The 14,579-nt window shown below is 39.7% G+C and overlaps 2 protein-coding genes across 8 annotated transcripts in view; one reads left to right on the top strand and one right to left on the bottom strand.

Annotated features, from left to right (window-relative positions):
* Window positions 1–1,141, bottom strand: part of pikfyve (phosphoinositide kinase, FYVE finger containing) — a 34,232-nt gene extending 33,091 nt beyond the window's left edge. For 3 of the 6 annotated variants that reach the window (XM_039599735.1, XM_039599740.1, XM_031748228.2), the window contains exon 1: window positions 331–505. In XM_039599735.1, coding sequence (XP_039455669.1) covers window positions 331–413 — 83 coding nt within the window. In that variant the 5' untranslated portion in view covers window positions 414–505. Of the gene's footprint in view, window positions 1–330; window positions 506–981 lie in introns of those variants that run through there. The other 3 variants (XM_039599736.1, XM_039599737.1, XM_039599739.1) reach the window with 2 other exon arrangements.
* A 916-nt stretch (window positions 1,142–2,057) lies between these two features.
* On the top strand, window positions 2,058–14,525 carry si:dkey-57a22.11 (uncharacterized protein LOC569865 homolog). Of its 2 annotated transcripts, none has more exons than XM_031748258.2 (9): window positions 2,058–2,213; window positions 7,341–7,457; window positions 7,561–7,736; window positions 7,885–7,959; window positions 9,029–9,102; window positions 11,741–11,883; window positions 11,981–13,795; window positions 14,058–14,178; window positions 14,262–14,525. In XM_031748258.2, the coding sequence occupies exons 2-9, from the start codon at window positions 7,373–7,375 to the stop codon at window positions 14,365–14,367; spliced, it is 2,595 nt and encodes an 864-aa protein (XP_031604118.2). In that variant the 5' UTR covers window positions 2,058–2,213; window positions 7,341–7,372; the 3' UTR covers window positions 14,368–14,525. The 2 variants fall into 2 exon arrangements, with proteins under 2 accessions (XP_031604118.2, XP_031604115.2); XM_031748255.2 differs by having other exon boundaries at window positions 11,972–13,795.
* Window positions 14,526–14,579: the final 54 nt, after the last annotated feature.

Genomic DNA, 14,579 nt, shown 5'->3' with positions numbered 1-14,579 from the left:
TTAATTTCTTTCAAATAGTATATTTGCAAAAGAGTCTGCTAATAAAGAAGAAATTATCAGGTTTTTTACTTTGACTTTTTTCTGTAATTCTGAAATTTCTTTTTTTCATCAACGGGAACAACATCTTTGTATCTCCTTTTAATCACACACTGCTGCTGCAACCTAAAGCTGACATATCTAACATTTGATCGCTGACTGTCCCACACATGAACTCGAACTCGTGACAAGAACGACTCTCTGCTGAATTAGGAGTCGGCTGGTCCGCATCCGCTTCTTAAAATTCTCCGTGATCAAAGCTTAAAAGCCGATACCAATCTCTTTTTTACTTACCTACGCAAGAAGGCCACGGACTTTGAGTTTGCAATACAAGCCATTTTACATACTAGTAGTGAAAGCAGAAGTAGCAGAGGCATCACATCCACCGCCTTATCATGTGATCAAAACAGGCCGAAGCGTCACTACAGTGTCCTGACACGACCAAACCCTCAGCCCCATCAAAGAGCTAAAGATCGCTGTCGTTTGGATACGGTTATAGACTGCACAGATATCCATCACCATTTTCCACATTTTTTTCACTAGCCGTCAAAGTTAGCCACTAGCTCGCTATTAACTACCTGAACTAATACCTTTTACGTATCTTGAGCGCTTTGAGTACTCCGGGAGAGTAGAAAAGCGCTATATAAGAATCAGTCCATTTACCATTTACCATTTATCTTATATCACCAGATTTTAATTGTAGCATATTGACTTTATCATTACAAGTATCTTGAAATTTCTTTTAACGAATTAGTTGTTTTTGTAGGCGGAAACTATGACTCAACTCAAGCCGTGCTGACCAGCTAGCTTGACGAACAGTACAGTAGCAGCTAGAACAGTTTTTAGCCAAGCTAGTTAGTACTAGCTTCGTATGCTAACTAGCCGGTAGGCTCTACTGGTCGTAAAATCTGGGTAACTGCCGTGACAGCAAAAAATATGAATTACCCGTTCACTATAGGAGACTGACATCACTGTATGGAGCACCCCACTTTCAAGGCAGCTGTGAAACACCTGGAGGAAACGCCGACTCCTTTGAAACACCAGACAGACCTATCCAATCGACTCCCACCACTGGTTGTGACCAGCCAGGCGCAAAAGCCGAACACAGAGACAGTGATGGAGGCGCTCATTAGAGGATGGCAGCTAGGCGGCAGTCTCCTACTTAAGAGGTGACTAAAAGCGATGTTGTTTGAACAGGGATGTCTCAAGTGCAGCTAAACACATTAAGCCATTACCTTACTTCTATTAAATTTTTATGGCTATTTGATTCTCCATACAAATAAACAGTAACAGATACATAGGGTGGCAGACTGAGTCACATAGCTATATGAATGACAGTAAGCAAAATAAGCAAATTACAAAATAATTATAATTAAGAGATGTATATAAACACACATACAAATAGGGGAAAGAAAGTCAGTACAACCGAATAGGAGTCAGTACCACCAAATAAGAGGTTTTTGTAGAAAACTACAGTCTGACCAACTTTCACTAAAAATGTTGTGGTATTTAAGTTGTTAAATGATGCCGCTGTACTTGTTCTTATTATTCTTCATGTTCTTCATCTTCATCTTCTTTTGTTTTTCCTTTTGTAAATGGATAACTCATACAATGTAATATTGCATTTATTGAGTGAAAAGGGGAACATTTTGTAGATTATTTCTATTTTTATTTATTTAATGTCACAAAAGTGTCTCTTCTGTGAGCTAAAACTTTCAATTTTATCATTTTTGTCGTTTTCTACATTCAGCTTTGTCAGACAAACTTTGTGTAGCCAAACTCTGTTTGAAGACTAAACCTCTGAATTTAGTCTTTTATATGAAATAAGTCATCGTTTATTTATTTATTTTTAAAAATATTTTCACTCTTAAGTTAGTCAGTAAAGTTAAATGTTTGCTCTAAAACCTGGTGACTTCTAGCTTTGAGCTGCCTGACAAAACAAGTTCGGGGAACAAATACTCATGTTACATCGTTTCTGATTGGTTTACAGATTGTTGGACACGCCCTGTAACGCTTGCGTGGAAGCCCGGCGGACTTTTTGTTTATGTTTAAAAAGCAATCAGCAGCAAAGTCATGATTAGCCCTGTTTGAATCGATTTGAACGTCAGTTTACGTGGTTATGAAGGGTGGTTACCAAGATTTTCCAGAGGCAAGTCTTACCAGTGGCTGAAGTTACCGTAAGTTTTGACCAAATTGCGAGAATACGCCGGTTACACGAACGTGCTAGCAGATTTAGCCTAAGTAAGCTAAGCTAATGTTAACAGAAGCACAGTGCAGACAAATAATAAAAGATTTCCGGATTGTGAGCCGAGTTAATCACATATCTTATGATTGTTTTATTTAAAAACTATTGCTTAAGCACAGTGGGTTACATGGGTATTGTTTATTGTTGAAAGCAGGTACAAGACGAGTTATGTAAGAAAAAGATATCCAGACAGTTTAAGGAAAAACATGAATCCTTGGCAACGTACAGTAAAAGAATGTGTCGGTTTAGTCATGCTACTGCATGATTTGGGTCGACGTGTCCTGTAATAGAGAAGATTCACTGCAAATATCCACCCATTGAGAGGTACATATTGAATGAGTTATATACTGTAACTTATATGATAACTTCGCTTATGGGAAGTTTTACAGTGATGGGATGAAAGACCTAATGACAGAATACATTTTGGAAGAATTGTTTGATCCTTCAAGCAGAGGGAGGGGACACTACAAGCTGCTGTGGTGGCATGCGGTGGGCTACATCTTTATAAAATGCGCCTTGTGTTTCCTATATATTGCTACCTGTTTGTATGTCATGGTTAATGTAGTAGATACAGTATTAATAAGTTATTCTAATGAAAAGAAACGCCAAAATTGTTAATGACAAGCACTTTTCAAATTTTATAGACACTGTGCCACTAAACCTCGTCCACATTGTCATGCATGGCTTTTAAGATAACGTTTGGTTGTTGGTGGCTATGCCATCCTCTGGTTGCCTAAGTAACAATCTGGCATATGTACTCCCTCACATACCAGTCAACAGTACCTTTTAGCCTCATTGCTGCTTGCCTCAGTGGGTCATTTTAAAGCCGAGAAAAGTTTAACTTGGGATTCGCCCCCATTATTAAGTCACCATCATTTCTCTATACTTTATACAGCAGGGGTGGGTAATTCATTTTCCCAAAGGACCACATAAAAATTTGGCACTGTTGTGGTAGACTGCAACAATAAGCCTATAAAGAGATAAAATCAATATTGAGCAGAACTGAGTTAATCTTATTGCTGTGGTCCTCCAAAACAGTCCCAGTTTGTCATGTGTCCCCTTTGGATAATTCATTGCCCACACCTATTTAGATGGCCACAAATGAAATTTGAATCACCTTTTCCTGTGTGGATGTCGCTTATGATATGACTTAACTGGTGATATCCAGTTAGCAATTCAGAAACCTGCATGTTTTTTCTATTAGCCATCAGAGGGTGACCACTATGTTTGTAAAAAAGAAGTCTTGTTTCAGAGAAACTGACTTGAAGACAGCAGAGCCTGACTGATATAGGATTTTTAAAGATCAACACTGATATCAATGTTTGATGATTTAAAAAGTTTTCTTTCATTCAGACACACAAAATATAAACAGGTTTCCCCTAATATTCATTATGATTCCTTATTAAGATAATATAACAATGCATTTTTAAAATAGTTTTGTTTTACCGTCACAACAAGTTGTGAATTATGCACCTGCATTCTGTCCGACTCTGCTTGGATCAGCTGGCTATGTCTTTGTGGTGTTCTACACAGTGTGCAACGTCAGCACTCCTAACAGTTTAATTTCATAGCTGTTATAAATGCTGTTATAAGAGCTAAGTTAGACTAATATTGAATATATTGGTGGGATTCTAGAATTTCACTGATTTATGAGTTTATTCTCTCAGTCACTAGTTTTAAGTCATATTAAATACAGTATGTTGTTCATTTTCTACTATTTTTGTCCCATTTGAGTCACAAGAGAAGACAATTTTAGCCAATGACCTACGTTATTTTCTCAGGGCAATATTGTGTGAGATTAGTCCCAAAAGGTTGACAAATGTATGCGATATGATTGGCATGCATACATTAAGATTCACAAATGTCTATAAAGATTTGGTTGTAATTCTGGATACTCACAAAAAATGGTCCAATCCACACACAAATGCAGGGCAGTGTGAACACACAGAAAACTATTTTACAAATGCAAAACCTGAGTAATATTTACAAACAAATATTTAAGTTCAGCTCCACAAATCTAATCATTTTCTCTTTCAGAAAGCTCCCTGCGTGTAAAATGCCTAAAGTTATTTGCTTTGACTTGATTTTTGCTCACAAAAATATGAATGCACATATTGCATGATACACATAGAACATCACTTTGCATGTGCATGTGGAATTCTGAGGCTCTTCATACTGCCAGCTTCCCACAGATCCACGAATATAAACTGCATTTAAGTGCTGCTGGAAAACTGGGACCTGTGGGTTCCCTGTGTTTAATAAATAAATAAATAAATAAATAAAATGGGTGTTTATTTCTAAATAAACAGAGGAGCTCATCACTTCTTTACTAAAGATGATACATTTACCAATTAAATATGCCATGCAGTAGTATATGAAAGTTCATATATGGCTTAAATAAGCTGTCACACCTTAGTGAATAATCTTCTGATGGGAAATCATTCTGACAAAATGGTGATAGTTTAGGAACAGCAGACATACTCTTCAAACTGTACAGGGAGTGCAGAATTATTAGGCAAATGAGTATTTTGTCCACATCATCCTCTTCATGCATGTTGTCTTACTCCAAGCTGTATAGGCTCGAAAGCCTACTACCAATTAAGCATATTAGGTGATGTGCATCTCTGTAATGAGAAGGGTGTGGTCTAATGACATCAACACCCTATATCAGGTGTGCATAATTATTAGGCAACTTCCTTTCCTTTGGCAAAATGGGTCAAAAGAAGGACTTGACAGGCTCAGAAAAGTCAAAAATAGTGAGATATCTTGCAGAGGGATGCAGCAGTCTTAAAATTGCAAAGCTTCTGAAGCGTGATCATCGAACAATCAAGCGTTTCATTCAAAATAGTCAACAGGGTCGCAAGAAGCGTGTGGAAAAACCAAGGCGCAAAATAACTGCCCATGAACTGAGAAAAGTCAAGCGTGCAGCTGCCAAGATGCCACTTGCCACCAGTTTGGCCATATTTCAGAGCTGCAACATCACTGGAGTGCCCAAAAGCACAAGGTGTGCAATACTCAGAGACATGGCCAAGGTAAGAAAGGCTGTAAGATGACCACCACTGAACAAGACACACAAGCTGAAACGTCAAGACTGGGCCAAGAAATATCTCAAGACTGATTTTTCTAAGGTTTTATGGACTGATGAAATGAGAGTGAGTCTTGATGGGCCAGATGGATGGGGCCCGTGGCTGGATTGGTAAAGGGCAGAGAGCTCCAGTCCGACTCAGACGCCAGCAAGGTGGAGGTGGAGTACTGGTTTGGGCTGGTATCATCAAAGATGAGCTTGTGGGGCCTTTTTCGGGTTGAGGATGGAGTCAAGCTCAACTCCCAGTCCTACTGCCAGTTTCTGAAGACACCTTCTTCAAGCAGTGGTACAGGAAGAAGTCTGCATCCTTCAAGAAAAACATGATTTTCATGCAGGACAATGCTCCATCACATGCGCCCAAGTACTCCACAGCGTGGCTGGCAAGAAAGGGTATAAAAGAAGAAAAACTAATGACATGGCCTCCTTGTTCACCTGATCTGAACCCCATTGAGAACCTGTGGTCCATCATCAAATGTGAGATTTACAAGGGAGGAAAACAGTACACCTCTCTGAACAGTGTCTGGGAGGCTGTGGTTGCTGCTGCACGCAATGTTGATGGTGAACAGATCAAAACACTGACAGAATCCATGGATGGCAGGCTTTTGAGTGTCCTTGCAAAGAAAGGTGGCTATATTGGTCGCTGATTTGTTTTTGTTTTGTTTTTGAATGTCAGAAATGTATATTTGTGAATGTGGAGATGTTATATTGGTTTCACTGGTAAAAATAAATAATTGAAATGGGTATATATTTGTTTTTGTTAAGTTGCCTAATAATTATGCACAGTAATAGTCACCTGCACACACAGATATCCCCTAAAATAGCTAAAACTAAAAACAAACTAAAAACTACTTCCAAAAACATTCAGCTTTGATATTAATGAGTTTTTTGGGTTCATTGAGAACATGGTTGTTATTCAATAATAAAATTATTCCTCAAAAATACAACTTGCCTAATAATTCTGCACTCCCTGTAGTGCTGATACAGCTGATTTGATAACAATGATTGACTGTTTATTACGCATTCAGATAACGTTAAAATTAATCTGCTGTTATCGAGGAATGATTGGATGAATATTAAAGTGTTATCTCACATCACGGGGGTCATTTCTATATTCAAAATATACAACAGCTTAGCTAGCACATATTCACTTCAGAGGATGACCCACAGGAATGTTCCACCAGGGTGCTCTCCCATCTTCAGCTGTGCTCCGACCCTTTTCCCAGCAGAAGATTGTCCACTAAGTGGCGATAGGTTAGTTAAGACGTATGCCATACATGCTAACATACGGCACATTTAACTAGTAAATTGGTAAAGTGGATGAGGGGTAATGAACTGTTTTGCTTATTTAGAAATAAATATGTGTTTTATTTGAAAAAAAAACAAAACAGGAATACGCTGGAAGCCCAGATGTCCCAGTTTTCCACTAGCACTTGAATCCAGCTTTCATTTTTGGATGTGCAAGCTAGCAGTGTGAAATGTGTCTCAGAACTCCACATGCACATGCAACGTGACCTATACACATCAGGTGTTTCTTGCACGTGTATTTAGCGATCTGTAAGCAAAGGAAATGAACATTGCAAATATTTTTAGTAAACAAAAACAATCAGTTTTGATATGTTGAACTTGAAAATGTGTCCATAAATGGTCACTGTTTATTCAGGGTTTGATACATGCGTTTGTACAATAGTTTTGTGTGTTCAAATTGCTCTGTATTTGTGTGTGCATGAGAGCAGGGATTTGTGGGTACTCAAAGTTACACACAAATCTGTGTTTATGCTTGTGGATCATATCTTACACGGTTCACATCAGGTTCACATCAGGGCTTGACTAAGCAGTGGATGATGCCAACATGCCTATGTCCATCTTTTAAATACAGTTTCTGGTGACTTGACAGCAACACAGGAAAGACAAACACATGCATGCTGGGTGTTTTTGATTACTGTGTACAATGGCTAATGTGTGTATCTTTTTCAGGTTTTTGATCGAGTCTTCCTGTTCATCTGATAATGTTTTCTTTGAAGACTATGATGGCCTCGAAGGCAACCAAGCAGACTTCAACTGCAGCATCCAAGATAAAAAATAAGCTTCTCAGTGAGTCTGTTTTTTCTTTTTTCTTTTTTTGGATCTCAGAAATTTGTTGAAAGAAGAGTTCATGTAAATGCCAAACACAAATACTGTCGTGTTTCCGCCCCAGATACCTCGTCCTTCTTCAAGGTCTCTTTGAAGACCAACAACAAAGCCTTAGCTCTGGCCTTGCAAGCTCAGAGGAAGAGAAGCAGCCAGCTGGAGATGGAGGTCATGCACCTGCAGAAACAAGTGGACGCTCTCTGCTTTGAACTAGCCACCAAGAAATACAAGCACAGAAAACTGGTGTGTTTGTTGTTTGCTTGTGTTCTTCTACAGGAGTAGGCAGAAAATTCTGAGTAGACAGTTATTGGTCATGATGCAAAGAGTAGTGCAGCGATGTTCTGCTGGATTGATTGCATTGACTGCAGAGCATCTTGTTTTCCTCTTGCAGCTCCTTATCTTGAACAACTTCCGTAGTAATGCTTTGCAGCACCTGGACATGGTGGCAGACCTGTTCTCTGACAGCGTAAGGATTTCACTCAATACATATTTACAGTTTCTGTGGCATATTGACATATTTGTGACATTTTGGTGAGCACTGCTGAAAAATGTACTGGCACAGTGCAGGGTTTCCTACTGATGCACATAACTTGAGAACTGTTCAAGGCTGGAAAACTCTTAACTTCTACAACTTTTATCTTTAATCTTTACAGCTTGTCAGCTGACAGATGAATTTTTTTAGAGCCTGACCAATACAGGATTTGAAAGACTTGTAATGATACTGATATTTGATTATTTAAAAATCCATTTTTTTTAAATTTCAGGCACAGAAAACAAATTTCCCTAAACTGATCCTTTGTAGCTAATTATGAGCCCTTATGACGATAGCATGCACAACAAGTCGTGGATTACTTGTCTGAGTTCTGCCTGACCTCTGACATACAAGCTATTCAGTGTCATTACTGTTAACTGGTTGAAGTTATTTTCATTTTAATTTATTGGCAGATAAATGAAAATGATTTTCAGATAGTGATCTATCAACAAATTGATAATATTGGCTGATATATCGATCAGGCTCTAAAAGTTTCCCATAGCCACTTCATGATGTGTGCTGGCTTGCAGTGATTGTAATGAAATATTGGCTGCACCTCTGCAATTTAGCATCACACACACTCTGTACTGTAGCGCTGGCAGTCAAACATTCATCCTCTGAGGGGTTAATGATGCACCAAGGAAAAGATTAGCAGTGACATGGCAACTGGAGACCATAGACAGTCAGTGACATTCAGAAACAGGATGAAATAGCTGCTGCTGGCGTGCAGTGTTTGGGTCCCAATTTGAACTTTTCTTAATTTCACAGTGAGACTGTGAGATTGATTGGTTATTGCATTGAGGATTATTTAGACAACTAAGCCTGGAATGTCAACTAGTGACCAACTGTCAGGTATGAAATGATGCGGTACAAGTGAATCGCTTCCTGTGTGAACATTTCTTGGATCCTAGGAAAAGTTTAGACTGAAAGCCCCTTAAGCTTGAACAAAAGTAGAAGAAAATGCGTTCCAATATCAAACCATACTAACATTTGCTTCCCACAGGATTGTCAGAGCCTTTCAGGGGATTGCCAGATCTCGTCTGGTGACATCGGAAGGGAAAATCTTGCAGCTGGAAGGTCAGAAATGAACCGAGTTCACAGTGATCGGCTGATTTAGCTTGGGCATCTCTGAATGGCGTTGACATTTCTTTTACACTTTTCAGACTTGCACTCCTTTTTATTAAGGTCACTTCGATGACGCCACCTAAGTGTGTCAGAATGTGTAGCCTGGTCATGTTTCCATAAAAGTCAATGACAGACCTAGTAACATTTATCACTTAAAAGCAGCACATTATTGAATAGACACAGACAAGAATACAATGTTTATATCTTACTGACAGCTTCAGTTGCTTTTCTTATTAAAACATGTACACAGTGCTGTGAGAAAGTATTTGCCCCTCCCTGATTTCTTAGTTTTTTGCATATTTGCAAAAAAACAAACAAACAACATTTTTCAGGTCATCAAACAAATTTTAATGTTGGGCAAAGTCAATAAAAAAATGCAGTTTCTAAATGATGATTTATTCAGGGAAACTATCCAAACCCACCCAGATTTATGTGAAAAAGTATCAGCCTCAACCCATAAATTGAGATTAACTGTTGGGAGAATGGCCTTAATGGCACAAGGGGAAAAAGCGGGGTTTTAATTTTCACACTTTAAGACCCACTTTAGTCATATACACTACCAGTCAAAGGTTTGGATGCACCTTCTCATTTAATGGTTTGTCTTTATTTTTACTACTTTTTGTAGTAAAAATAATATTGTAGATAAAAACTGAAGACATCAAATATATGAAGCAAGATATATGGAATTATGTAGCAAAAAAACTCTAAATATGTCTTATTTTTTAGATTCCTCAAAGTAGACACCTTTTGCTTTGTTGACAGCGCTGCAAACCCTCGGGCTTCTCTCAGTGAGCTTCATTATTGTTGAAGTGTTGATATTAACATTATGTAGTCACCTGAAATGGTTTTACCTCGCAGGTGTGCCTGTCAGGGTTTATTCTTAATGAGGTTGAGACCATCAGTCGTGTTGTGCAGAAGTTGTGTTGAACCTCAGATTAGAGCCCAGATAAATGCCACACAGAGCTCCAGTAGCAGACACATCTCTACATCAGCTGTTCATAGGAGACTGTGTGAATCAGGCCTTTATGGTCAAATAGCTGCTTAGAAACCACGACTAAGGAAAAGCAACAAGCAGAGAGATTTGTTTGGGCCAAGAAACACGAGGAATGGACATTAGACCAGTGGAAATCTGTGCTTTGGTCTGATGAGTCCAAATTTGAGATCTTTGGTTCCACTTGCTGTGTCTTTGTGCAGAAAAGATGAACGGATGTTCTTTACATTCATGGGGGGCTTTGCTGGTGACACTGTTGGGATTTATTCAAAACTGAAGCCACACTGAAACAGCATGGCTACTACAGCATCCTGCAGCGACATGCCATTGAGTTTGCGTTTAGTTGGGCCATCATTGATTTTTTTTAACAGGACAATGACCCCAAACACACCTTCAGGCTGTGGCACGGCAAAAGGGCCAACAAGTGCTCAGCATCTCTGGGAACTCCTTCGAGAGTGTTGGAAAACCATTTTAGGTGATGACCTCATGAAGCTCATGGAGAGAATGCCAAACGTGTGCAAAGCAGTAATCAAAGCGAAGGGTGGCTGTTACGAAGAATCTAAAATATAAAACATTTTTTTAAGTTATTTCACACTTTTTGGGTTTATTACTTAATTCCATGTGTGTTCATTCATAGTTCAGATGTCTTCAATGAGAATCTACATTGTAAATGGTAATGAAAATAAAGAAAAATCAATAAATGAAAAGGTGTGTGTAACCTTTTAACTGGTAATGTATGTATAAAATATTAGGAAAGATGTTCACCTTGAATTTTCCATTTACCAAGATCAAACATGTGATCTGTGCGCTACCTTAATTTTGCTTGACGAATATGGAGCATTTAACTTTTCAACTCCAAAAAGGAAACACAGCATTTGGTGATGTCTGCCAGTTCTAGACTTCATGTGGTCATTAACTACAACGAATTTTCAACAGATTTGAGTGTTAAAAACAATCTTATAATTGGTAGCTTGTCAAATTACTTTTGAGCCTGTCCAAATACTTTTGGACTTGACTGTAAAATTCTGTTTTCAGTGACAGAAATGTTTCTGTATTCATGCACACGGCCTAACAGTGGTCAATTTAGCATTTACTTAAAATACCTTAGCTTCAACATAGAACGCGATCTTGGTCTATAACAGCAAGTGACAAGTGGATTATCACACGTTCTGTTTACAGACTGTAGGTTAATATTTGTTAAGTTTGAAAGACATTCTTATAGGTACATATAGGGTCCCCAAACTCCCAAAATATACCTGCAAGACATCTCAATATATGTTGAAGCTGTAAGAAACGATGATAATAATAATGCTGTCACTAAACCAGACTTTTGAAAGCAATATCCGAGTGTGAAAAAAAGTTTTTACCCCTCAGCTCCAAAAGAGCTGATGGAGTGTTGTCATCGCCCCGTCAGGTGGACGACGTGGAGCTTGTGAATGCAATGTAGGATTTCGCTGTTGATTCCACAGATGCATCTCCTAAAAATCTCAGACAAGTTTGAATCTACTAGGAGGCTGAGGGGTAGCACCTGCATTCACTAGTGTGTTAAAAAAAAATATATATATATTTTTAATATCTTGCCTTTTCGCCCCATTTTAGTCAGTTACCGCTGCAGACAGATGTTTCAAGGAATTTGTGGTGTACCAGCAAAAACACAACAACTGGCCCGCTTGAAATAAACATCAATGAGGACGTCTCCACTCTCCCGAATACATGTGAAAAGTCGACTGACGTTTGCAACGGTAGGCGTGATTTAAGCGTTGAAAGTTTTAGTGTTAACTGTAAAATGTTGATGCTGTGAAATGCTGATGTAGTCTGCTTTTTGGGCAGATAACACAGAAGCTGAAAAAAGGCTGTCCATCCAGTGCGCACAGACTGCCCACATAGAAGCGTCTGGGCTGGCCAATACTCCGAGCGAAGAGTTGGAGAAGTCCTCTCAGTCCCAGGCTGATATTCATTCTGTCGTCTCTGTTCAGAACAGTCAGAGTTGTGAAAAATCCACACAATCCCTTTCTGGAGATCAGAATCTTCCCAGTGTCTCCTCCATGGAAAGTGAAACACAGCTTGGCAAAAATCAAGAGAAAACTGTTTTGCTCAATGCAACCATGGAGATGACCTTAAGTGAAGCCACTGAGATAGTCACTGTGGAAACAAAAGCGAAAAAAAAAGTCAGCTCTGGCAGAAAGGACAAGGAGCAAAGCTGCGGCTCAAGTATAGAAGTGCAGAAGTCTGCATCTTTGTTACAATCACATAAAAAGCCGCTGAAGGATCAAAGTACTGTCACTCGCATCCCTAAACTGGGCAAGCATCAGAAGGTCAAATCAAAGGATAAAGTCAAATCTTCTGACCGCACTAACATCACAAATGTAGACCAAATGGATGTGGAAGATTACTTCTCTGATCCTAAAATTAGGTTTTCAAGCACCAGCAGAAGTGTGGCTGACGAAGCAAGTTCCAAAATAACATGCAGGAAGTCCAGAGCTAAAGGAAAGAGGGCCTCTTCAGTAACCAGGAAAAGTTTATTCACTGTGCCGTCTGATGAAAGTGAGAGCAGCCAATCCCACCAGGAGAAGGTCCAAAAACCTAAAGCAGGAGATGAAAGCTTAGAGTCTCAAGTCTCTGAGGACGCTCTGCTTTGTGCACATCCAGAGTCCCAGCATGCGGAGCGTCTGTCCTTTAGCAAAACTAATACTGTGACTAATTCTAGGGGAGGTCACAAATCAAGATGCAGGGAGACATTTGTTATCTCAATAACCAGCGACAGTGACTCACCAGAGCATGATGTGGCGCCTCCTACAGGATCCAGCTTTCAGGCAGAAGAAGCAGTCATGAATAAAAGCATTGTTGGACATGTAGAATCAAGCAATCGTTCAAAGACTCGGCGCTCTGGGAAGCGATCCTGGGTGGCCACTCAGGACTCTGGGAACTGTCAAGAGGACTCGAGCAGCGGTGACAGTGGTGAAGCACTGCTGCTGGATTGGCAGGCGGCTTTAGGATCACAGTTTCAAAAACGTAAAAAATCCAGGAGAGACAAAACAGGGCAGCCCTACAGGAACAAAGTGGTGCAGCGAGAAGAGGGTGATGACTTGTTAGATGACAAGACGAAGAAAAAAGACAACAAAGACTTAAGGTCTGAGAGTGAAACGTGTTATCCTCCTGACCCTAGAGACGCCTCCGCTCTCTGCCTTGATTCTGAAATCGCTAAAGGTCAATTACATGATTTACAAATGCTCGACTCACATTCTGCCATCAGTGAAAAGCATGAAATCTTTGAACATCTGAATGATTCGCAGTCCAGGAGGGATTCGAGTCCCGCATCATCTAGAAATGTATTCATGCTGAACACAGCCATGGAAACCAGATATCCCAGGAAGACTTTTGTTGTCTACAGACGAAAAACTAAGAACAGAAGTGGATGTAGTTCTGAAAACATCACCAGGATGTCGAACGCATCAGACACCTGCAGTCACACGGTGGACACCAGCGATCAGGCAGTTCATCAGAATGTGGGCGACCTGCTGATGGATGAGCTGCCGCCGTGGCTGGACGTGGATAACAGCACAGCTCACATCACTGTGGACTCTCTACTCGCCACTCCAAACAGGGAAACACCAGGCAGGCTCGCGACGATTGGAACGGCTGAAGCCTCTCCAGGTGTGGAACACGTCTTTAGTTACAGCAGTGCAGTCTAATGCAAGCACAGCTCTGTCATCAGCTCTTATGTTACTGAGTTTGTACATTTTTAGTTTTCGTTTGTGACAGATGGGGGATAATTTTACTTTCTTTATCACTGAGGTCATAGCAGACATTCAAAGGTTCAATACTCTGTCACTTTAAGACATTAATGTTTGTGGCAAATGTCCCCAAAACGTTTATCTGAACGGGGCTGCATTACTCTTATTGTTTGTTGCTGCAGGCAGAGTCTTATCAACAGTAACCAACACTTTGACAACACCAGACTGTGAAAATGGAGAGAGAAGCAGGAGACGGAGACCTGGGAAGGGTGCCGTGAGTTACAAGGAGCCGCCTCTCAACAGGTGAGGATGTTTCTGTCTAAAAACTGTGGCCCTGCGAAAACCCAGAACAGCACAATATTAACTGCATTTATGTTTTCCATCAGCAAAATAAGGCGTGGAGATAAATTCACTGACACCACATTCCTGAGTTCTCCTGTGTTTAAGGATGGCCGGAAGAAAAAGAAGAAGACGACGACGACTGTCGACTGATAATTTGCCTTTTTTCCATTTTACTGTTTTTAAAAATTATTTTAAACTGTTTTCTTATTAAAGTTGTTTGCTAACATAATTTTTCTAAATATTAGACCGGAAAGTATTGTGTGTTTTTAAGTGCTTTACATTTCAGATTAAAGTAGAAATTTGAAGTATTTGTTCTTGAGTCTTTTCTTCAAGCTGTGTTCTGCTGACACTCAACAAGACAA

This window comes from Oreochromis aureus, linkage group 16, assembly GCF_013358895.1.
Source record: "Oreochromis aureus strain Israel breed Guangdong linkage group 16, ZZ_aureus, whole genome shotgun sequence".
NCBI lineage: Eukaryota > Metazoa > Chordata > Actinopteri > Cichliformes > Cichlidae > Oreochromis > Oreochromis aureus.
This window is presented reverse-complemented; position numbering and strand designations above follow the sequence as displayed.

Bases quoted from the DNA above. Each gene is read 5' to 3' on its own strand.
- si:dkey-57a22.11 (XM_031748255.2), top strand. From the start codon at position 7,373: ATGTTTTCTTTGAAGACTATGATGGCCTCGAAGGCAACCAAGCAGACT. The intron at 7,960-9,028 runs GTAAGGATTTCA...TGCTTCCCACAG, and splicing joins CAGACCTGTTCTCTGACAGC to GATTGTCAGAGCCTTTCAGG. The intron at 14,179-14,261 runs GTGAGGATGTTT...GTTTTCCATCAG, and splicing joins AAGGAGCCGCCTCTCAACAG to CAAAATAAGGCGTGGAGATA.